The sequence below is a fragment of the Capra hircus genome, chromosome 10, assembly GCF_001704415.2.
Source record: "Capra hircus breed San Clemente chromosome 10, ASM170441v1, whole genome shotgun sequence".
NCBI lineage: Eukaryota > Metazoa > Chordata > Mammalia > Artiodactyla > Bovidae > Capra > Capra hircus.
The window spans coordinates 44,506,765-44,530,168 of record NC_030817.1 but is presented as its reverse complement, the minus strand read 5'-3'; the positions used below and the strand labels follow the sequence as shown (position 1 = coordinate 44,530,168).

The 23,404-nt window shown below is 39.8% G+C and overlaps 1 protein-coding gene across 2 annotated transcripts in view; it reads right to left on the bottom strand.

Moving 5' to 3' along the window:
• The window catches only part of SCG3 (secretogranin III), a 37,585-nt gene continuing 14,726 nt past the window's right edge, over nucleotides 546–23,404 (bottom strand). Inside the window, exons 9-13 of one of the 2 annotated variants that reach the window (XM_013967143.2) lie at nucleotides 19,817–19,900; nucleotides 17,971–18,108; nucleotides 5,732–5,812; nucleotides 1,738–1,812; nucleotides 546–1,146 (exon numbers count right to left, since the gene is read on the bottom strand). In XM_013967143.2, coding sequence (XP_013822597.2) covers nucleotides 1,028–1,146; nucleotides 1,738–1,812; nucleotides 5,732–5,812; nucleotides 17,971–18,108; nucleotides 19,817–19,900 — 497 coding nt within the window. In that variant the 3' untranslated portion in view covers nucleotides 546–1,027. The remainder of the gene's footprint in view (nucleotides 1,147–1,737; nucleotides 1,813–5,731; nucleotides 5,813–17,970; nucleotides 18,109–19,816; nucleotides 19,901–23,404) is intronic. The other variant, XM_005685771.3, reaches the window with a different exon arrangement.

Sequence of the window (23,404 nt, the reverse complement as noted above, 5' to 3'; positions counted from 1 at the left end):
TTACCAATTTTTACCTTGCTTTATGTAGTATTTTATGACCTCATTTGTCTTCTTGGAGAGTACATAGTTCAGTATCCCTTTTAAGAGAAAAACTCAGTTTTTGAAATCCCACTAACAGGAAATGTTGAGAGTGGGGAGAAATGGTTAATAAATCCAGCAAATCCTATGCCTATTTTTCAGGTTCCTTTCTGTGCCGTTGGGCCTGATAAAGAGCCAGCTGCTGCTGCTGCTGAGTCGCTTCAGTCGTGTCTGACTCTGCGCGACCCCGTAGACGGCAGCCCACCAGGCTCCCCCATCCCTGGGATTCTCCAGGCAAGAACACTGGAGTGGGTTGCGGAGTGGGTTACAATTTCCTTCTCCAGTGCATGAAAGTGAAAAGTGAAAGTGAAGTTGCTCAGTCCGACTCAGCGACCCCATGGACTGCAGCCTACCAGGCTCCTCCGCCCATGGGATTTTCCAGGCAAGAGTACTGGAGTGGGTCGCCATTGCCTTCTCCAAAAGAGCCAGCAGGGGTAGCCAAAAAAGCTGATAGCTACATTTTAAGCTGTAGAGGCTTCGAGGAAATGTGAATTTATTTCAGCTCCCAAAAGGGAAGAGGTACAGAAGTGACATCTTGTAACAGATAGTCTATGAGGTGCTTTGGTACCCAGCATGCCTTGAAAACAGAGCCCCCTAATTCTTCAAGGGGGGGTGGTATTTGTATGTGTGACACAGTGGAATGAGGGTCCAGCTTTAAGTTACTCCATTACAGACTTTTCCAAAGAAACATATATCTGGTTATAAAATGTAAATCTATAAAGAAATAAGAATTCTATATACAAACTCTCAGCTTACATACAACTTTACTTTTCAGATAGTATTTACGGCAAGAAAGCTATTGTTTTCACCACTTTTAAGAGTAACTACTGTAAATTTAGCACTTTAATAATCGTTGGGTCAAAATAACTTTAATCACAGAATTAGAAGTGTTTTAAGCTACACTACATTTTCTGAAACAGTTAAAAGACTCCTGGGTCGTTTCCCATTTTTACAGGCTACTGTAAATACGCTTAATAGCATCGGCTTCTTCTTTATCAAGGATGCCTTTCTCCACATAAGCATCAGCTTGTTGGTTGATGAAGTCCCTCATCTTTGAAAGGTCATAATCTGGAAAATATCATTCGAGTATCATGAGCAAAGATCAGGAAAGCACAATCCATTACACTGATTACTATTGGCGAAGCATTTTATGCAACACAGTTACCATGCCCATCTTTCACAATGGAAGGCATTTTAGTTCTTGGCATTGTTGCAGTAGTTTGCAGCTTCAAATCATGTTTATATACATTATATTATCCCATCTGCTTTTCATCACAACATTTTGAGGCATTCAGGTGGGGAGAATAGCCCTCATTTGACCAGAAAGGGAACAGGTTCATAAGCCAGGGCTTCACAAACTTTAATGTTTATATCAATCACCTGGGGCTCTTGGGAACTTGCAGATCTGTATTCAGTAGGCCTGAGCCGCGGAGGGGGACCATATTCTGCATTTTAAACAAGGTTTCAGGAGATGTTGATGCTGCCTGTCCAGGAAACACACTGTGGGTAACAAGACCCTAAAGCTTAAGTTCCTTACTCAAGGTCACACAGCTAGTAAAAGTTATGATCAGAACCAGGTGCTCTGACTTCTTCAACTTGTTACACTGGGTAAACCCACGTTGCTATGACAACCCACTTTTTTTTCATATTAAGAATTACCTTGATTTTCATGTTGTTTGAATTGTATGCAGGGAGTGAAAAGCGAAACCATAACCTCTTTGTGGTTCCTCTGTCCTACTTAAACAAAAAATTTATGTAAACCATTGAACCATCCACAAAAAACAAAAAGATCCTCAACCAAATAAGGAGGCTGCTGGTGGCATCTTTCTGAAGGCTTGGAAAAAAACCCCACATCTTCCCTCGATGCTTTAAGTATTATATGCTTATTGTTTTAAAATAGGGAAAATATAGAAACACTAAATTAGTATTTAAATCACCTGGATTCTATTGTCATTGATAACCACAGTGGATATTTTGTTCTGTTTCCTTTTAGCTTTTCAATGTACATCTCAACACAGTTGTGATCACAAGGTACATTTAACCTTATATTAATAATTAATTCCCTTCACTCAGTTTACACGGTGAACATTGATATTCCTCAGAAATATCATTTTAAATAGCTACATAGAATACATCCTAGGGAGGCATCAAAATGAATGACACATGACCCCCATGACTGGGCATGTAGGTCTTTCATGATACCCCCCAGGCCGTGAGCTGCCTGAGGCTGAGTTTCTTGGGTGCCATGCCATTCATCTTGGCTGTGGGCAGCCCCTGGAACAAAGTCCTGCCTTCTGTCAGTTTGTAAAAGGAAGAGAAAGGACGGTGGTGGGGGCGGGGGTGCAGGGTGCAGTACAAAAGCTCTGAGCATTCCATGGCCACCTTTAGCTAGCCTGAATAGAAGCTGAACCTGGGTCACCCGGGCATCTTTAAGCCTCTGCATGAAAGGAAAACCAGACCAGAAGGACCTCTTTACAAGGATCAGGTGTTTATCATATCAAGGTGAGCTGAGGCGCAGAGAGAGGTGGTTAGGAGGGCATTTGCTCCTTTTGGTTTGAACACGGCCATGACGACTGAAGAGACACCTAGCAGCACCGAGCATTTTACAGCCGCGTCTTATCTGCTCCTCACAAAACCCCACGAGGAGAGCATTAGTGTCCCCATTTCAGAGATGAACAGACAGGACAGAGGCGGTAAGTCACTTGTTCGGGTTATGATAGAATCAGGTTCTGAATTCAGGTCTGTCTGTAGTCACTGCTTTGATCATTCTATGGGCTTGAAGTGCTGAATGTGAAGCATCTAACAGATGCAGGACATTCAGTAGGTGTTTGGAGGCTCTATTTTGTTTCAGTTTTGACTTTCCCATTCTCTCAGGCACGAGTTACAGAATCAGGCTGAGTGTATATCTTGTGCGTACCTCACAAGTGGCTTCCTGACCGACTCATAGGGCACCAAGAGGCACTGGTTCAAATTATTAATAACACTGGCTTTTCAGAACCAGTTCTGGGTCAGTATCTTTAGTGGGACAAAAGGCAAACTCCGCAAAGACGTCTGTGAACAGATGAGTTGAACAGACAAACAGGAAAATATTTTGCTTCCTTTTGAAATGGAAAAATGGAAAAAAATTGAAAGGGAAGATGGAAAACACTCTTCTTGTAAAGATGTTACAAACATGGCTGTCACTGTGTGAAAACGGGGGTGGAAGACCAGCATGGTGCAGAGGAAAGGCTGTTGGAGCCGCTCCCAGTTCTGCCCTAGCTGGTGGTTAGAGTGCACCAGGAGTAGCTACCTTGCTAACTTAAAAAGGTTTTAAGGTTGTTAAGACTCAAAAAGGATAAGGGCCATTATTCGCTTTTTGAAAAGTACAGATTTTCTTTTTGAGCCTGCTTAAGATTTCATTATTCTCCTCATTGTCACATCGTGTGGACCTCCCTTTCCTGAATTTGGGAAGTAGATTCAGGTCACCCCAGGCCCCTGTCAAGCAAAGGGCAGAGGGTAAGGAACGTCAGAACCAATGGTAAGATTTCCTGTTCACAGTGTCCCAGCCACTGTATGGCTCTAGGACCTGGGTCTCCACAGGCTTTGAGAGATGACCCAGATCAGGCAGAGCACATATAAATGTAGTGGAGGAAGAGCTCACTGTTTCTGCCTTGAGAAGGGTGAAATGCATGTCACCCGCACTTGCTAGAGGCAGAAGGAAGCCCAGACCCAACACTATAATTCTGAAGTTTATTCATAAAGCCTCCAATATGGAAGCACTAGAGTTCCATGCTTTACTAGTTGGTCATTTCTAGAACAGAAAGATTGAATTGCAGGATGTTGCCAGTTATGACCAGAAGTCAGATTTATGTGTTAATCAGTAAAAGAAAGAACATAAATACTATGGTTGGTGCATACAATTTACACTGAATTTTGGTACATACTGAATGCATTTTGGTACATACTGTATTATACTGATGCTAAGATAAGCTTTATAAAAATAATTTTAAAGTCTTTGCCATTATTAATGGCATGTTATAATTTTTCTTCGTACATGAAGCGATGGTGCATTTTTCAATCAATGACAGATGGTTGAAATATGGTTCATGTGACTTAATGGAAATGACACCTGGCTAATTCATATCATTTTGAACCAAATGAAATAAAGTGTGTGTAAAGGCCTGATTATAATTTCCATCTTGCTCAACTTGTATGATCACAGGCTAAAGGAGTGCTGAAAACACCTCTTGTTCCCACTGTGTTCTATCTTATCAGTTCTCAAGCTTAGTTGTACAGTGGAATTATGAGAGCTTAAAAAATACTGATGCCTGGGTCCTGCCCCTTGAGCTTGACTTAGTGGTCCTGTGGGCATTAGGAGATCTGGCAGGTGACGTGAATGCATTTTCAAGTTTGAAAAGCCCTGCTCCTCTCATTTTAAAAGCATCAACTACTCTGGCTAGACCCCTGGAAATCATACTAGAATCCTCTCTCCATGTGGCTCTGGAGTTTCTCCTTTCTTCTTTCTCCCCCTGCCTCACCTTGGTTTAAGCCCCATCCTATCTGCTCCAAATCCTTGCCTCCTATCTCTTGCCTGGTTTCTGGGATTTTATTTTTTCAATCTGTAACCACACTGCTGCCAGAAAGACTTCTCAGTCGTTAACCTAATTAAGCCCTGATTTAGTCTCCTCTGGCTAAAATTAACCTCCTTTGCAGGGTGCACAAGCCTTTTCCTGACTTGGCCGCTGCCCATCTCCCCGGCTCTGTCTGCGGGTCCTCCTAACAGAGCACCCCAGTGCTCCTGGGAAAAATGAATGGCTCCAGTTCCCAGAATGCATCACTCTCTTTTGTCCATTTATGTCTTTGGGCTCAGTGTTCCCTTGGCCTCCATCTCTCCTCACTCAAAAATTCTTCCTTGCCTTTCCAGCACAGGCTTTCCTGCAGCCCTTTCTCCCAGTGTAAAGAGATGTGCCCTCTCCTCTTCTGTCTTCACCACCATGCTTCTCATGTCAGTCCTGAGCGAGGCCCGCCAGAGCTTTATTGATGGTGTGAGCAATTTGGCAGGGTGGGGGTTAGTGCTGCATCTTACGGTCCTTCACATTTCTGGCACTCAGAACAGAGTCTGGTTCTGTGATTTGTTTTAAGTGAGTGAGTGACTGCCTTTGTGACTGCAGGGTGCACCAATAGGAGGTCAGGAAATGTTTAAGATACTTCAAGAATAGGGGAGGGGGTAGACAAAAGAAGATTGACAAATGTTGATAATTATTGAAGGTGGGTGATGGGTCCGTGGGGATTTATTATACTATTTTCTCTGCTTCTGTTTGACATTTTTTCATAACAAAATGGAAAAGAAAATGCCTTTGCTTGAAAGGATGATTTGAAAATTGAGAGAAATGGAGGTCTCTTCCCTTTTGCATCTGAGGGGTGGTGCCAAGTCTTTTGGGCTGAGAGGGGACTTTAGCCTAATTTGACTATGAGAGTCTTTAATAACAGTTTCTGGGAATGCCCTAGTGGTCCAGTGGTTAGGATTCTGTGCTTTCACTGCTAGGGGCCTGGGTTCGATCCCTGGTTGGGAAACTAAGACCCTGAAAGCTGCATGGCTAATAAAAAAAATACAGAATAAGAGCTCCTGACAAATGGGTGATGTTTGCAATTAACAACCACACTAAATCCTTACCTTCTTTATTTTCCTTTATGTTGTGTTTCTTCAACCAATCAATATTTTTTCTGATGGCTTCCAAATAGGCTTCTGTTTTCCCTGAAAAAGTTAAGAGTACCTATATTAAACACTCATAAAAACCATCTGCATCTCTTTATAAAGATCACACTTCTGTTAGAGACCATGAACAAACATTGGACTTATTGAGCACTTGATGGAGAGTGTCCCTAACAGGGATAAGCATCCAGGAGGCAGGTCGAAGTTGGTAACATCAAGGGGCCATTATCCCCCACACACAAATAAATACAGTTTATCTTGGCAAAGAAGAGTTTGATTCAGTTCATTGGATGGGTTGGTTCCTACCAGTCTCAGATTGGTTCATTTCCGGTCAGGTTGGTTCTTTCAAACTAAGGTGTATTATCAGGTCAAGAACTGAATCAGAGTGGCAGATACTTAAGAATTCAACACCAAAAAAGTGATAAGTCAAAGTCTATGGCTTTGGATAAGCTGCACACAGGCCTTCTGTCCAATCTGGGAGGGAGTGTGTAAACACTCAGATGAAGAGGAGACCTGGACCTCATTTCAAGGCTTGGATAGAGAACTTTAGAGCTCTTTGTAGTATTAATAAAACTCCCCTGGATGTAAAACTCTCTGATAGGCTTTAAGTGTGGCAGGAGGATATGCGCATCACTGAAGTATCCGCTCTGTGACACCCTTTAGATGCACTTTTTCTGCAGTGTGTAGGTATTATCATCAGCTTAGAGATGAGGAAACTAAGGCTCAGAGAGGCTAAATGATTTCCTGAGGCCATACAGGAAATAACAGAGCTGAAATTATGACTCTAGTCTGGCTAAGTTTCTGCTACCTGCTACTTATTTAAAAGAAAAGACTTGTATTCAGACATGGACACTGATGTAGCCTTGTTCTGTATCAAAGAGTCAACCATCTCCTTAATCAGGTGAGTCCCTAATGCTTAAAGTGTCTGCATCAAGAAATCAGGTGACTTGAAGAATACTGGATGACCCAAGGAAAAAACACCTTCAAAGTCCAGGGCCTTTGCAGAAGCAATAGCTGCCAGGGCTCAGTGTGGGGACCATCTGCTCTGAACCCTCTTTGAGCCCTGTTACCTCTAGTCTCCTAACCAGACCTCTTGGTTGAGCTTCCTGTACTATGTGCTTACTATGTACCAGTGGCTGTGTTTTGTGTTCCCAAATACATGATCTCTTTTACTCATCACAACAACATTTTGAGCTAGTCCTATTTAATCCTCATTTTAATAGGGGAAGAAACTGAGACTTGGAGACAGGAAGTAACATGCTGTAGATCACAAGGCTAGTAAGTAGTAGAGCCAGGCTTGAAGCTGGGAACATCTGACTACAGTCCATGAATAGTAACGTTGCCTTAAGATTTGCTGATGTGTCAGTTTCCACCACATTCACCTAAGTGACTTCCTGAGCATCTTCCTGATCTTGTAAGCCCACTCTTACCTCCCCACTGGGTTGCATGTTAACTGGTCCCCAAAGAAGCACAAAGAAACTCCTTTGCAAAAAGAGATAAGTGAACAAAAGAAGAGAGTCACAATTTCTAGTCCCTATTCACTTCAATTACCTGTGTAGAAAAAGCCTGGATTTTAATTCTTTGCTTTTAAGAATGTTAAAGCACATGAAAGACCAGTGCACACCAACTGATGTCACAACATTGCAACACCAAGAATGTAGAGATTTTCACTGTCTATTGTCCTTTTGTAAGAAGAACATCTGGATTTGGTAACAACAATAACAACAAAACAAACGAAACAAAACCAAAAACCAGTGTTCTCTATTTTGTATTAATTCTGTTAGAAAAGGCATTTTGAACAAGGAAAGAACTGTTAGTGTAGACTATTTCTAAAGAACGCAATTTCATTATTTTTCATGAGTTTAAATCAAATTAGTGTTTCTCATAGGGTTTGCTTTAATGAACAGTTAATAATGACTTGTCGTTAGCACATCAGGTAATTAGTTTCTAAAACATTTGAGGATGTGTGAAAATAGTCTTGTTCTTTGAATAATTTTAAGCATTCTTCCCACAATCTTACCTGTGATATCATATCCTAATATGGAGAGCTTATTTTTTAATTTTTTAAAATTTATTTTATTGAACCATAGTTTTACAATGTATTAATTTCTGCTACACAACAAAGTGATTAAGTCATACATATAGATATTCTTTTCCATTACTGTTTATCACAGGATATTGAATATAGTTTCCTGTGCTATACAGTAGGACCTTGTTGTCTATCCTTCCTATATATAATTGTTTGCATCTGTTAATCCCAAACTCCCAATCCATCCCCCTACCCTCCCCCCACCTTCCCCCAGCAGTGGCAACTACATCTGTTTTTCATATGTGTGAGTCTGTTTCAGTTTCATAGATATTTGTATCGTATTTAGCTTTCCCATATAAGTGATATCATACAGCCTTTGATTTTTCTCCTCCTGACTTCACTTAATATGATAATCTCTAGGTCCATCCGTGTTGCTGCAAATGGCATTACTCCATTCTTTTCATAGCTGAGTAGTATTCCATTGTATGTATGTACCATACCTTCTTTATTCATTATCTGTTGATGGACATTTAAGCTGTTTCCATGTCTTGGCTATTGTGAATAGTGCTGCTATGAACACTGGGTACATGTATCTTTTTGCATTAGTTTTCTCCGATATATGCCCAGAATTGGAACTGCTGGATCATATGGCAGTTCTATTTTTAGTTTTTTAAAGAACCCGGAAACTGTTTTTCATGGTGCTTGTACCAATTTACATTCCTACCAACAATGTAGGAGGGTTCCCTTTTCTCCACACCCTGTGGAGAGCTTATTTGAGAAAAGGAGTATCACAGCTTAGTTTCTGTTTATATATTGCATTAAAAATTCTCAATTAGAGTAAAATATAAATATGAAGTTTTGACCATAGTGTAGCAGACACTGTTGATTCCCCACCCTCATGCTTCCATTCTTCCAGATATACTAATATAGGAGCCTCAGCTAAGGGTGGACAGATTTGGCAGATACACACCCCAGCTTCCTTGGTCTCATTCCACATGGTCCCTAGAGGTCCCAGTCTCACTGCCCACAGTTGAAGTCTGCTCATTAACACACTGTAGTGGCTCCTTTGCCTCCCCTGTCTCATAGACCTGTCCCTCAGTAGAGCTTCCTGAGGTCACCTCCCAATTAAAAATTCCACCTCAAATCCCCTTCTCAGCATCTGCTTTGAAGGGAGCCCAACCTAAGACAACTGGAAATAGGGAGACCCAGCATCATTTTGTCAGGTTGGTTTTTGCTCAGTGACCAATAACCTATAAAAATGGTGTTGAATTTTAAAAGTATGAAATGCATGAAAAATAATTTTATTCACCATATTAACATTATCAACCCACAACAAAGAATGAATTTACTATAAATTAAAGAAAACTAGACTGTAACCCATTAAAAGGCAGATTCTTTTGTGTTTTTGTTTGGTAATCTTGGGACTTCCCTGGTGGCTAAGACTCTAAGATCCCAAAGCAGGGGTCTTGGGTTCAATCCCTGGTCGAGGAACTGCCACATGCTGCAAATAAGAATCCACATGTCGCAGCTAAAGATCCCACATGCCACGACGAGGATGGAAGGTCCCACGTGGTGCCACTAAGACCAGGTGCAGGCCAAATAAAGAAATATACATTTTTAAAGAAGACTACTATTCTGTGGATCATAACATATGGATTAGGATAGTTTCCCTGACTTAAAATGGAACCCCCCATCACCCTCATTCCCATTTTCTGCTTTATTTTTATCCATAATGCGTATCACTTTTTATCATATCATATAATTTATTTATTAAGTTTATTACTTATCTTCCTCCCTTAGAAACAGTTCTTGTTTGTTAATGTACCCCCATGCCTAGAATAAAGCTTGACACATAATAATAGACACTCAGTAAATATTTGTTCAATGAGTAAATGGATGAAGCCTTGTTTTTATAGAAGCTAGTCATAATCAGAAGATTGTTTTGTGAGCGTGGAATCCAAGCCAGGGAAACTACAATTTTAAAGAAGAATAAACTGTATAGGTCTTCCTCCCTCCCTGCGTTCTTTCCTTCCTTCTTCAAACTATTAATTGCTTATTTGCAAGACTTGAAATTTAGTGTTCTGAATTTAAATGGTAGTTACATCAGAAACAATTTTAATACACCTATGAATGTGCTAAACAAACTACATTCACATGGCATTTAATTTTCACAGAGCTCTATGAAATCAGCGTTATTGGTCCCATTTCACCCATGAGGAAACTTAGGCTTAGAGAGGGTAAGTGATGTGCCCAAGCAGACAGCTGAGTAAGGGTCAGAACCTGAACCAGGGTGAATCTGGGGCCTCTAATGAATGGAACTGGGTAAAATTCACCCTTTAGACTAGAGATATAGTGCCTGTTGTCGTTACCAAACTGGCCAACCAACAGGCAGTGTTTCTCCATCTTGGCTGCACATTGGATTCACTTGGGAGAGCTTTTAAAAATCCTGATGCCCGGGTCAACTCTTCATACCAATTACATCAGAATATCTGGAGGAGGGACTAAGTATCAGGATTTTTTTTTTTTTTAACAATCCTGAGTCAATTTGAATGCGGGGCAAAATTTGGGAACCACTTTCACTCGTCCTGAACCCCACCCTCACTCCCACCCCCCACTACATTTGCTATTGCACTGGAAAAAACAGGAATAAAATCAGGTGTCTCTCTGCCCTCAGAGAAGCAGCTGGTTCCTATTTACATTTCCTCTTCTCAGGAGCTGCAAAGCAGATCTTTTATTTACACAGTGTGCACTGAAAGCCCATGAGAATCCACTTTGGAAAGCTGGCCTATTTTCAAATTAATTTCAGCTTCCTTTGGAAAAAAATAGCTCATGGCTGAGGTAATATGGCACAAGCCTTAAAACATATGCTGAAGCAGATGGGAAGAGGGCCAGAGTCAAGATGTAGCCCTGCTTTCCTGACTGTTCTGGTTCTCAGCCCTGCAAGAGAAATATCCTTGTATATATATGAATTTGTTCTGATTCTGACATGCTCCTGTGATATGCCAACATCCCCCTCCAAAAAAAAAAAAAACAACCAAAAAACAAAAAAACCAGCAAACAAAAAACCCAGCTCTGTAGAAATCAATATGTTTAACCTACTGAATATTGGATATACTAAAGACATTGGATGTTCAAAAACAGTGCTTGTGAAAATTGTTTGATATATTGCTTAAAATTCTGTGCAGTAAAGATTGTACAAGTACAGGTTTGAACAAAGCAACTGATAGTGGTATCATGGATGCCAAGGTGGGTCCCAGAGCCATTCAGTCAAAAAATTTCGGTGGGAATTCCCTGGTGGTCAATCCTGGGGATTCCTGGGTTCAATCCCTAGTTGGGGAACTAAGATTCTACAAATTGAAGCATAAACAAAAACAAAACAAAAGAGTTTGTGCAAAGTGATGCCACTTGACATGCCTGCAAGATGCAGCAGGGGATGCTGGGAGGGATGAGCAGTGGTGGGAGTCAAGGGACAGAAGTTCAAGGCCCAGCTCTATCACTGTTTGCCTATGAGCTCTTGGGTGAGTCAGTTCATCTTCTGAAACTCGGTTTGCTGCTGCAGCTAAGTCGCTTCAGTCGTGTTCAACTCTGACCTCAAGGACTATAGCCCGCCAGGCTCCTCTGTCCATGGGATTCTCCAGGCAAGAATACTGGATTGGGTTGCCATGCCCTCCACCAGGGGATCTTCCCGACCCAGGGGCCAAACCTGCATCTCTTATGTCTCCTGTATTGACAGGTGGGTTCTTTACCACTAGCAATCACCTGGGAAGCCAGAACCTTGGTTTACTTATTTATAAATTCAGGAGTGAATTCTGAAAAGAAGACTCATGGTTTCTACACATGGGGAGAAATTCTCCTTTGCTCTCCTGCACAATCTTGTGTTGGTGGTAGGTCTCCGGCCTGCCTGAGCTCCTGGCACATTTGCTGACTCACTGGGAGAAGATGGCTTCACTATTTTTGGTCCTTTCTAACAGAATGCCTTGGGGCTTGCATAAAGGCATGAATTTTCTCCTCTTATGTTGCTTTAAACATAAAAGCATCCCCATGAGTTAGTTGACTGTATTATCAATTTATTAATTAAAGAAGCTCCTTTCTCTTTTTTGGCTTCTGTAAAGAAGATAGAGGAGTGATAGGATATTTAGGGAAAAGTTATCTTAGAGATCATCTTTTTCAACTTAATTCCATTATCTAGTCATAAAATTGACAAATGATAGCACTGGAATGAGTTTATGGGTATGGTAATGCTTATTTCGCCCCTTGGATGATTTTTAAAAAAGATTTTCAGTGACTCATAGAGCAAAAGTGAAAGAGTAAACATCAAACTGGCAAAAAGAACCACACTTAGATCATGGAATAAACTTTCAAAATTCTTTGGTCCCCAGAGAGCAATTTAATTGAAACATTAGGCACCTTAATAGATATGGCTGAAATTGGAGTAAATTTTATTTCACTGGCATTTCCCTATATTTAGGAATAATGATCAGATCATTTAAATAACTGCATCAACTAGAAATCAATATCTGAAAATATTATTCTTAGTGTGAGTCCCTGTAGAAAGCAAGAGTTTGAATAGGCTACACTATTTATAAAGATGGATAGATTATGTTCCATCACTGGCAATTAAATAGGATTTTTTGCATTAAACTTGAAGTGAAATGCATGTGAACTTCTTTTTAAGTTGAAGAGTGATATAAATGTATGCTACTTTTGTTGTTTTGGTATTATTCCCTTTCTTCATAGGCCCCAGCATATGCTTGGCATGGTTAATCAATATTTGCTGTGGTTAGATGGAGTCATCACCCCATGCCACAAGACCAAAACAGACTCCCTAAAGATATTCCTGCCAATGTGTCCTGTTTCTAATTATTTCCTTAAGTGGTTTTAGCTGAGCCATTACCTCATTTCTCGTTCTGCTCTGTAAGTCCTCCAGCTTTCTCTCTGAAGGGAGCCTATTGTATACACTTGTGACTCACGTTGTACTTGCCTACATATGACTTAAGAGCTATTCTTAGGTAATTTCAGAGCTATCTGTGTCCTCAAAGGCAGGCATTGGTCCTTAAATTCCTTCTGCATCTTTCTGAGCATAGTGAGCCTGCTATTGGAATAAATGTTTCTTACTGAATAAATGTCTCAGGAAATCCAGCCAACCCTGCCTTCGCCCACATGAATTTTTATTTTTCAATCTAGAGACAACAGGTGTTTTCTCACTGAGTTTTATATCAGAGAAGAAAAGTAGTCTTTGAGAAAAGTACAAATAAAGCAACGATGACTACAAAGATGTATGTCATAATATGTCCTTTCGGGCATCAATTGCATTTTTTTCCAAGAAATGTTGGCCCTTGGCTTAAGCTCAGTTTGGCATTCTCTAAACTGTACTAGAATCAGTTTTTCTTATTCCAGAGTAAAGAGGATAGCATGAATAAATTAAGTCTCTAAATAATGGAGTGGGGGCTGGGTGGGGGATTAATTTTAGCCCTGAATCCCTACTCTTTTCTTAATATTTCAGGAGAGCCCATTACAAGGGTTCAACACCAAGTGGATGAGTTTTAACCTTCTCTCTCCCCATTATTACCTAATGGAAATCCTAATGAGAAATCTAACCTCATCATTAGTCTCCACTTACATCCTGAAAAGATAGTAGTGAGCTACCAAGGATCAACTCCTGCATATTCCTTTTTTTTTTTTTTTTTTTTACATAATGCCTTCTTAAAACAAGAGCTTCCCTGGTGGCTCAGAGGGTAAAGTGTCTGCCTGCAATGCAGGAGACCCAGGTTTGATCCCTGGATTGGGAAGATCCCCTGGAGAAAGAAATGGCAACCCACTCCAGTATTCTTGCCTGGAGAATCCCATGGACAGAGGAGCCTGGTGGGCTACAGCCCATGGAGTCACAAATAGTCAGACACGACTGAGCGACTTCACTTCTTAAAACAAGCAAAGAGACCTGGGAGAACCAATTCCTAGGGATATTTGCACAGCAATATAAAGTGTTGTCCTAAGCAATGAGCATGATTCCTTCTAGGGAAGGACCATCATCACACGTGGGTTGCTCCCAGAGGAGATGATTCAGGCACACTGAGCTGGAATTGCTGTCCAATTCCTAGCTGTCTAGCTCAGGCCACAGGACCTTTTCCTGGTTAGCTATCTTTCAGAAGTTCACCACTCATCCATTAGGATGGCTACCACAAAAACCAAACAAACAAACCCAGAAAATAAAAGTGTTGGTGAGGATGTGGTAAAATTGAAACCTTTACACACTTTTGGTGGGAATGTAAAAGGATGAAACCACTATGGAAAATAGTGGTTTCTCAAAATATTAAAAATAGAATTATATGTATGCTCAGTTATTTCTGACTCTTTGCAACCCCATGGACTTATAACTTATCAGGCTCGTCTCACCATGGAATTCTCTAGGCAAGAACACTGGAGTGGTTAGCCATTGCCTTCTCCAGGAGTTCTTCCCAACCCAGGGATAGAACTAGGGTCTCCTGCATTGCAGGCAGATTCTTTACTGTCTGAGCCACCAGCAAAGCATATGACTTAATAATTCCACTTTTAGGAATATTCCCCCTGCCCAAATTAAAGGTTTTTGAGTCTTGCGATATTTATATACCCATCAGTGCATTGTTTACAATGGCCAAAAGGTGGAAGCAACACAAGTGTCCACAGACAAACAGATGGATAAAGTGTAGTATATACCTTCAATGAAATATTAGCCTGATAAAACAACACAGATGAAGCTTGAGAACATTATGTTAAATGAAATAAGCTGGTGGCAAAAGAACAAACACACCCTGAGTCCACTGATCTGAAGTGCCTACAGTAGTCAAACTCACTGAAGAACGTAGAGCAGTGGTTGCCAGGGGCTGGAGAGGCAGAGGGAACAGGGAGTTACTATTCAATGAGTCTAGAATTTCAGTTTTGCAAGATGAAAAGAGTTCTGGAAATGGATGATGTGATCATAGCACAGTAACATGAATGAACTTAATGCCACTGAACTGTATACTTAAAAATGCTAGGCTGGCCAGGCTACTAGATGCCAGCCTATGACTGTTTTTTTTGTTCTTTACTCCTATGCCTGATTGCAAGCTCCATCTATATGATCCCCGAGGCCCCTCATGAAGCAGGGGCACAGCTCTCGAGGTATGAGCCTACTGTGTTCTCCCTTTGCCTGGCTGACAATTAAAGCCATCTTTCTATTTCCTCAAAAAAAAAAAAATTGCTAGGATGGCAAATTAAAAAACTATTTTAAAAAGTTTACCACTCATCCAAAGTGGGCCTATGGTTGAGTGGAAGTATCAAGGCAGCATGCCTGCTCACCAAATGTGACACATATATTAGCAATCTCCCTTTTCCATGCCCATGACAAACACTGGTAATTAATCAGTCATTGCAACATTCTTTCCTCCTGAGTCCAGATGCAGCCTCATCACCTTTCCCAACATAGGCTATTACCAAACAATGAGAGTGGACATGTCAGCTATGGCAATGTAGAGGAAACTTGTGATGGTCTACGGAATCCAGCCTAGAGAGAAGAAAGGTATAATGATCTAAAACTTCATGAGATAGGAAAGATCAACATGAACTTCATATATTAAGAAAAAGTTCTTTTTTGGCCCTGTCTCAAAAAGTCCCAGCAACTGAAATACAAGCAGTACCCTTGGCCAACATCACCACTCATTTGAACCTGTATAACTTAGGTTTAATTTTCTATATTTTCTGTATAAAGGAACCAGAATTCTTTGAAGAATTGATTTCACGTCTTGGGGCAGGAAGCTTCAGAGTGGGTCTAGAATAGCCTGTTAGGAATTCGTGGTTAACAGATATGCACTACTATATTTGTTGCTGTTGCTGTTTAGTCAGTTATGTCTGACTCTCTGTGACCTCATGGACTGTAGCCCACCAGGCTCCTCTGCCCAATGGGATTTCCAGGCAAGAACATTGGAGTGGGTTGCCATTTCCTTCGCCAGGGGATCTTTCTGACCCAGGGATCAAACTCAAGTCTCCTGCATTGGCAGGTAGATTCTTTACCACTGAGCCATCAGGGAAGCCCCCACTACTATTAATATGTATAAATAAACAATACATATCTATTGTATATCATAGGGAACTATAGTCATTATCTTATAATAACCTATAATGGAAAAGAATCTGAAAAGAATATACATACATATTTTGCTATACACCTAAAACTAACACAGCATTGTAAATTACTATACTTCAATTTTTCTTTTAAAAAGGCTTTTGTTGCTAGAGAGCATAGATGCTTTAAAAACCACTGGGTACAGTGCAAAAGGGACAAAGGAGGAACTTGGAGGCAGGGTTCCTACTTCCTAAGCTACACCAATTTAAACAGAAAAATCATCATCATCACCATTATTATCAACTGGAACAACTTACAAAAATGGAAAAGCTTAATATAAAATATTAACAAAGAAGAGACTGGGGGGCTACAGTCCATAGGGTCTCAAGAGTCGGATACGACTGAAGAGACTTGGCATGCATGCATGGACGCTAACAAAGAAAGTAGTATAATCTTTTAATCTCTTAATATAAGAGAGATAGTTTGTACTTTTATTGCTGTTAATTAAGTTACAGGTAAGAAATACATAGCTAGTTTCTTTTCTACTTAATACACAGACATTTTAAGCATGGGTCTATTAACAAGTATGAATGTGAACCTGTTTCTATCTGTTTGAGCAGGAAAGATTGGGAACTCGCATGTGGGTCAGTCTCTTCAAAATTAAGAGCTAAGAGATGGTTGGATGGCATCACTGACTCAATGGACATGAGTTTGAGCAAACTCTGGGAGTTAGTGAAGGACGGGAAAGCCTGGAGTGCTGCAGTCCACGGGTCACAAAGAGTAGGACACAACTTAGTGACTGAACAACAAATATGTATGACTGAGTCCCTTCACTATTCACTTGAAAGGATCACAACATTGCTAATTGCCTATATCCCAAAACAAAACAAGAAGTTTTTTTTTTAAAAAACAGCTATATCATGAACATGATCAGCTTTTGTGGCCTTACATTACAGCAAGAAATAAGCAGTCTGTCAGTTCATTGCCACTAAAGATTATATGTACTAAACAATGAAAAAGGACCCCAGTGATGTGTTTCCAGATGATAAAGTAGTTGAATGTCATACTTGCTACCTTCTCCCCCAACAGAGCAATGATCCACTCCCTCAGCTTCCAGGGAATGAAACCTCTAGATGACCCTACTAATAAGATACAGATAAGATATAAATAAGGTTCCAATTATACCAAAGAGTTCAATATATCATAATGACAAAAAAAGGTTTAAGCCATCTGTTCACAACTTCTGGTAAAGACACTGAGTTTCAGAAAAAGAATATCTGAGAAACAGATATAAATTTTCCATGATATAACCAGCACACTTTGTAATTAAAGGGGCTCAAAACACTGGACTATTCATCCAGATCCCACGATGACCTGAAATCTGAGGGTTAATGATTTTGAACTTGCAACTTAACAGAGTTAAGGATAGGGTAATGTGTCTCCTTTCTTTGAGGATAGGGTAATGTGTCTCAAAACCTAGGAAGATTATATAGACTTACTAGAGCTGCGTAAAAACTGAACCCCAGGAATGTGTAAGAATAAGGATAAAAACAGGTTTTATAATTACCGAGCTAGTTTAGTGTAGTGCTTTTTTTTAGTATTTAGGTTATTTAAGGAAATTTGATATATTTGATTTATTTTTAATCAAGTTTTTGAAAGTTTCAGGTTGCAATCACTATAAATGATTAAGCAAATCTCCTTTGTTAAATCCATAAATTTTGATGACTTTGTTGAATAAGTAGTATATGACTGTTTAGAGGAGTGTCAATTATGTTTAAATAAAAATTGCTTAATTTATAAGTTCAGAAACTAGACATTAAGCAATGCACAAATGGTCATGAATGTTTCTCCCCAAGCACAGAAGCCCGCTGGACACTAAAGACCATCAAAAGATGAAACCAATTTGCCATCCCAGAAGACTCAAGGCCATTAAAAAATATTTCTATTCAAATAAAGTACCACATGCTGAATCTTTTCTATACAGATGGTGCTAATTTCTCAGATTTGGTGGGACTTTGCCTTTTGGATCAAACTTCAAGTGAAAGTTTTTGCTTCCCCAATTTAATTGTCAACATAGAGCTGTCAATTTCATACCTTTGGGCTCATCTGTCTTTCCTCTTGGGTTGGAGTCATCATCTTTTGTGGAATCCTTCAAGGTTCCATACTCCTTTTCCATCTTAGCAGCTTCTTCCTTGGTACTGTCTGTTTCTTCATGACTCTTCTCTGATGGCACTGTAATCAGATTGTACACTGTTATAACCCTATTTCATGTATTAATTCCCAGTGTAGAAATAAATTGTATTGAAAAAGTATAGTTTGAGGTCAGACCGTTTTTTGAGCTGGAAGGATCTTACTGATTACCTTGTCTGACTCCTCTCTCTCCCCATTTGACAGAAGAGGAAACTGAGGCCCAAAGAGGGGAGAGATGTGCAGAAGGGATGTGCTAAGTCACTGAGTTGGCGGAAGAGCTGGGCCAACTCCCCCACTCCCAGTTTTCTGGATTCTGGTTGTGTTTTTTTCATTCTACCACACTGTGTTATTCTCCTTATTTTAATCAACAAAGATATTCAAGTGAGACATATCAGTTTCCAAAGTATTGAGTCTTGATTTCAAATGAAAATAACTGTAGTTGCCTCATCTCCTCAATGTTATTTTTGAAGAACACTCTGTTCAAATAACACATAAGGGTTTGGGGCTGTGGCTGGACTTCTCTCCTGCCTCTTTCTTCACAGTTCCTTACCCCTGGTCACCCTAACACAAAGAAGAGAGTTGGATCCTTGCTGTCAATAATAATCCTTGCTCATTTCTCACTTAAAATAATTATTTCTGGGATTTCCCTGGTGATCTAATGGGTAAGACCCCCTGCTTCCACTGCAGGGGACAAAGATTTGATCTCTAATTGAGGAATTAGTATCGCCACAATTTGGTCACACAACATGGCCAAAAAATCCCTATATTTCTTTCTAAAAATGCTATATTGAATTAAAGAATCGAACCATGAAGTAAGTAACCCCTTGAAAACAACTGTAGTGCATTGCTATGGTCAGTAAACTAGGGAACATCAGCAGTCTAATGATAAGCTTTTTTTTTTTTTTTTCAAAAAAAGGTTTATTACTACAGAAAAATAGGAAAAAAGAAATCAGTTATTGTCTCATTTTGTAAAATATTCACTACTAGTTTTGTGGGGTAGTGTGTGTATATATATATTTTTTTATGCATAATTTTTCCCTAGTAGTACAGTTTTGTTCCTTGCTTTTGTTATTAGCATCATTATGGAACAATGTTTCCAGGTTACTAAAAATTGCTTGAAAACATCATTTTAAAGTGGTATGTATTCTATCAAATATATGTACATAATCTCTGTGGTAGGGACACAAAATTAAAGTATAAGAGTTTGCAATCTTTTCTCTTTTTGCCCATCTTGCATCCCTGAACGGCTATCCCATGGCATTTGACATGCCAAGCAGGGTGACAGGTGGAGATGCAGGGGTGAAGAAACCGAGACAAGGGCATAAGCCATACCACCCGGGGCACAAACTGTCTCAGAGGAGAGAGAAGGGGACAGCATGGACGGGGACAGCAGAGAGGGAACAGAGGGTCTGGCACAGTGGTCTGGGTGATGGTGATCTGGGCAGAGAAAAAGATACCTAAAGGAGAATTTTAGAAAGGATTGTTTAACCTGTGACACAGTTCTCATCTTTATCCACAAACCACCACCTAAAAATCTTCAGTAAAGCCTTCATTTCTTTTTAGCGCTTCTGGGGATCAGATTCTGTAGTGAAACTGGCCAAGGTTATAGCTACTTAATCCTATGGTTGGATTCCAGGTGTTCAAACTTTTTGAAATCTGTAATTCTTTACCAATATTTACTGATGTTTATGATTTACCCCTCAAAAGGGTTATTTTGCTAAAAGCTGGAAAATAAATAGTAAAATCATACCTGGGAAAAGTTTGCTCTTATTGTCAGTAACGTTTTTTTCTAGTTTATTCTTGGTCTGAAGAGCAATTGTTTCATCCAGGTTTTCTGGAAGGGGGAGGAGAAGAATTAAAATGTTATGTCTTCAAAGATGATTTTAAAATTCTACTAAAAATGTTGAAATCTCACCCAAAATATCACAATAGCAATTCCACAATATTAACAATGCTAGTTGACGTCTCTGGTGGTACAGTGGATAAGAATCAGCCTGCCAATACAAGGGACACAGGTTCAATCCCTGATCCAGGAAGATTCCACATGCGAGGAGCAACTAAGCCCACACACCACAGCTACTGAGCTCTTGTGTCTAGAGCCTGTGCTCTGCAACAACAGAAGCCAGCACAGTGAGAGGCCCACACACCACAGTGAAGAGCAGCCCTTCTCATCACAATCAGAGAAAGCCTGCACAAAGCAAAACCCAGTGTACCCCAAATCAAAATGAAACAAAAAAGCAAAACACTGCTAGTAAGATGCTTTGATACGGATTATATTTCTAGAAATCACTGACTCTCAGGATTGAAAGGCATACAATTAGAGGTTCTCAAGTTCAGCATCCTAGTCAGTCAGTTGCAGAAGTCTCTTCCACATTTCTGGCCAGTGCTAGAACACATCCAGCGTTGGGGACTATAATGAACACCTGTGGTTTGGGTCTACTCAATGCCTCCTGGTAACTACATCTTGATTTTCCTTTGGAAAGCCCACACCTCTCCCCCTCTCAGCATATTTGGCTCCAGTGGTGGCTGAATGGGCTTCCCCGGTGGCTCAGATGGTAAGGAATCTACCTGCAATGTGGGAGAAAGTGAAAATCGCTCAGTCGTGTCCGACTCTTTGCGACCCCATGGACTATACAGTCCATGGAATTCTCCAGGCCGGAGTACTGGAGTGGGTAGCCTTTCCCTTCTCCAAGGGATCTTCCCAACCCAGGGATCAAACTCAGGTCTCCTGCATTGCAGGAGGATACTTTACCAGCTGAGCCACCAGGAAAGCCCAGACCCCAGTGCAATCCTTGGGTTGGGAAGATTCCCTGGAGAAGGGGATGGCTACCCACTCCAGTGTTCTTGCCTGGAGAAATCCATGGACAGACGAGCCTGGTGAGCTACAATCCGTGAATAACCCAGGTCTGCCTCCCCCATCCCTTGGGCTATAGTTCAAGGAGAAGCAGATGACTCTAGCCAGGCCAGTGAGATGCAATGCTAGGAGAAAGATGCTCTCTTTCCATGAGGACTGGTATACCATGAAGATGTGAGCTTGAGGCTGTACCAGCCATCTTGTTTCATAATGGAGTTGCTTATGTGGAATGAATCAATATTCAGAGAGTCAGTGAGATGGAGAAGAAATGGATTCTCACACTTTGGTGGGCTTCACAAACATGAAGCTAGACTATCCCCACCCTTGGACTTTTTGGTTACATAAGGAAATAGATTCCATTTTTGCATAAGCCAAACAGTTGGATTTCTGTCACTCAGGGCCCTCACTATGAGGCAGCTAGTTCTATTGTTAGTCTTAAATTTTTTATTTTCATTAAGATACAGCACTGTGTAAGTTTAAGGTATACAACATGTTGAAGTGATACACTTATATTCTGCAAAATGATTACTCCCAAGAGTTAGCTAAGACCTCCATCATGTTAAGTGTCTTAAGGGTGAGAATTTCTCTACTCATATTAAGCCGAAATCTGTATTCTTGTCTTTGTCCTAATTCTGCTCTTTAGAGTAACATCTTGTAGGTGTTACCACATAGAAATCTAGACTCTGACCACTTCAAGGCAGTAGTGAATTTGAATGCATACTCTTGGTATTCAGTTTATTTAACCAGTCAGATATCCATCTCACTGGTAGGACAGGGCTATGTGCAAACAAGCATTTCTTTACAATTAGTCTACAAAGATTCCATTATTTGTGTTACTTCGCCTCAAGAAAATTCTTTCTTCTACCCTACCCCATCCCTTTTTGAAATGAAAATCAGTATATTCTATTGTGTGATGCCTCCTGCTTTCTTTTCTGAAATAGCAACCACAGCTGGCAACCTTTGTCGTCACCACGTACTGTTAGGACCAGAACAGAAGTGTAGACCACTGATCGTTGTCACATGCTGAGATGGAGGAGAAGAGGTTACTTACTTCTCTCCCTTCTACCCATGCTGCATCTGAGCTCTCAGGGGTCTGAGAGTATATCTCCATGGCAGTGGAAGTCAAAAGCCAACATGCTTGTACAGAAAATTCTTTACATACAACTCATTTTCTGATTGTAAAAGTTATACATGAAAATGATAAGAAAATTATAAAGAAAAAATAACACTTATTTTGCTCAGATATATTTCTTTCCAACTTCATGTGTGTATGTCCATTTTTAAACATTTATTTATTTTTTATTGAAGGATAATTGCTTTACAGAATTTTGTTATTTTCTGTCAGACATCAACATGAATCAGCCATAGGTATACATAAATCCCCTCCCAGTATATCCATTTTTAAACACCAAAATTAAGGTTATGTTCTAAATGGCTTTAAGCATCCAACAGTATATCATGGACATTTCCCTATTTCCTTAGTCTTTCTAAATCATATTTATTGTTTATAAACATACAATTATTAACCACACAAACATTAAAAACAAAATTAAGTCTAAGTAAGAATAAATAATTTAGATAGTCTCCTCTTATGGGGTAGCAAGAATATTTCCATTGTTTTGTTTCTATAAGCCAGTGCTGTCCAATAGAACTTTCTGCAATGATGGAAATACTCATTTCTGTGCTATTCAATGCGGTAGCCACAAGCTATCTGTGGCCTTCAAATGTGTCTAGAGCAAATGAGAAACTAGATTTTAAATTTTGCTTAGTTTTAATTATTGTTAATTTAAAGAGCAATATGTGACTATCACATTGGATAGCATACCTATAAATAATAGTGGAATAAAAATAAAAAACAAGGCCCAGGGTGGGGGGAGGGAATACATGTATACATAAAGCTGATTCATTTCACTGTACAGTAAAAACCAACACAACATTGTAAAGCAACTAAACCCCAATTTCAAAAAATACTTCATTTGTTTTAATTATACTCTTAAAGGGTAAGAATCAGTGTTCTTGCTAATTTGTGAAACTGTAGTTCAGTGTTTACAACTTTCAAGAAAAAATAAAATCTTAAAAATTGAAAAAAAAAAAAAAAGAAATACCTGGCTTGCTGGCACACAAGACTTTGTGGCAGATCTAGTTTATTTTCATAGGATAAATGACTTAAGTGTGAAATTTCTGAGTCACCAAGTATTAACATGAAACAGTGATTGATTTGGAACAATGTTTTTGATCTACTATTAAGTGGGTAAAGTAGGCCACAAAGCATGGTGTGTAACTTGAGCCCATTAAAAAAAATAAAAGAAAAAAATGACATAGGTATGTATGTGTGTACACACAGAAAAATATCTAGAAGGATATAAATCAGAATGTTACCTGGATGCTAGTATTATGAGTGATTTTTCGCTCTTTTTAACATCTTTCTGCATTGACTATTTTTAAAGATAAACATATTCTTTTATAATCAGAAAAAAGAGTAAA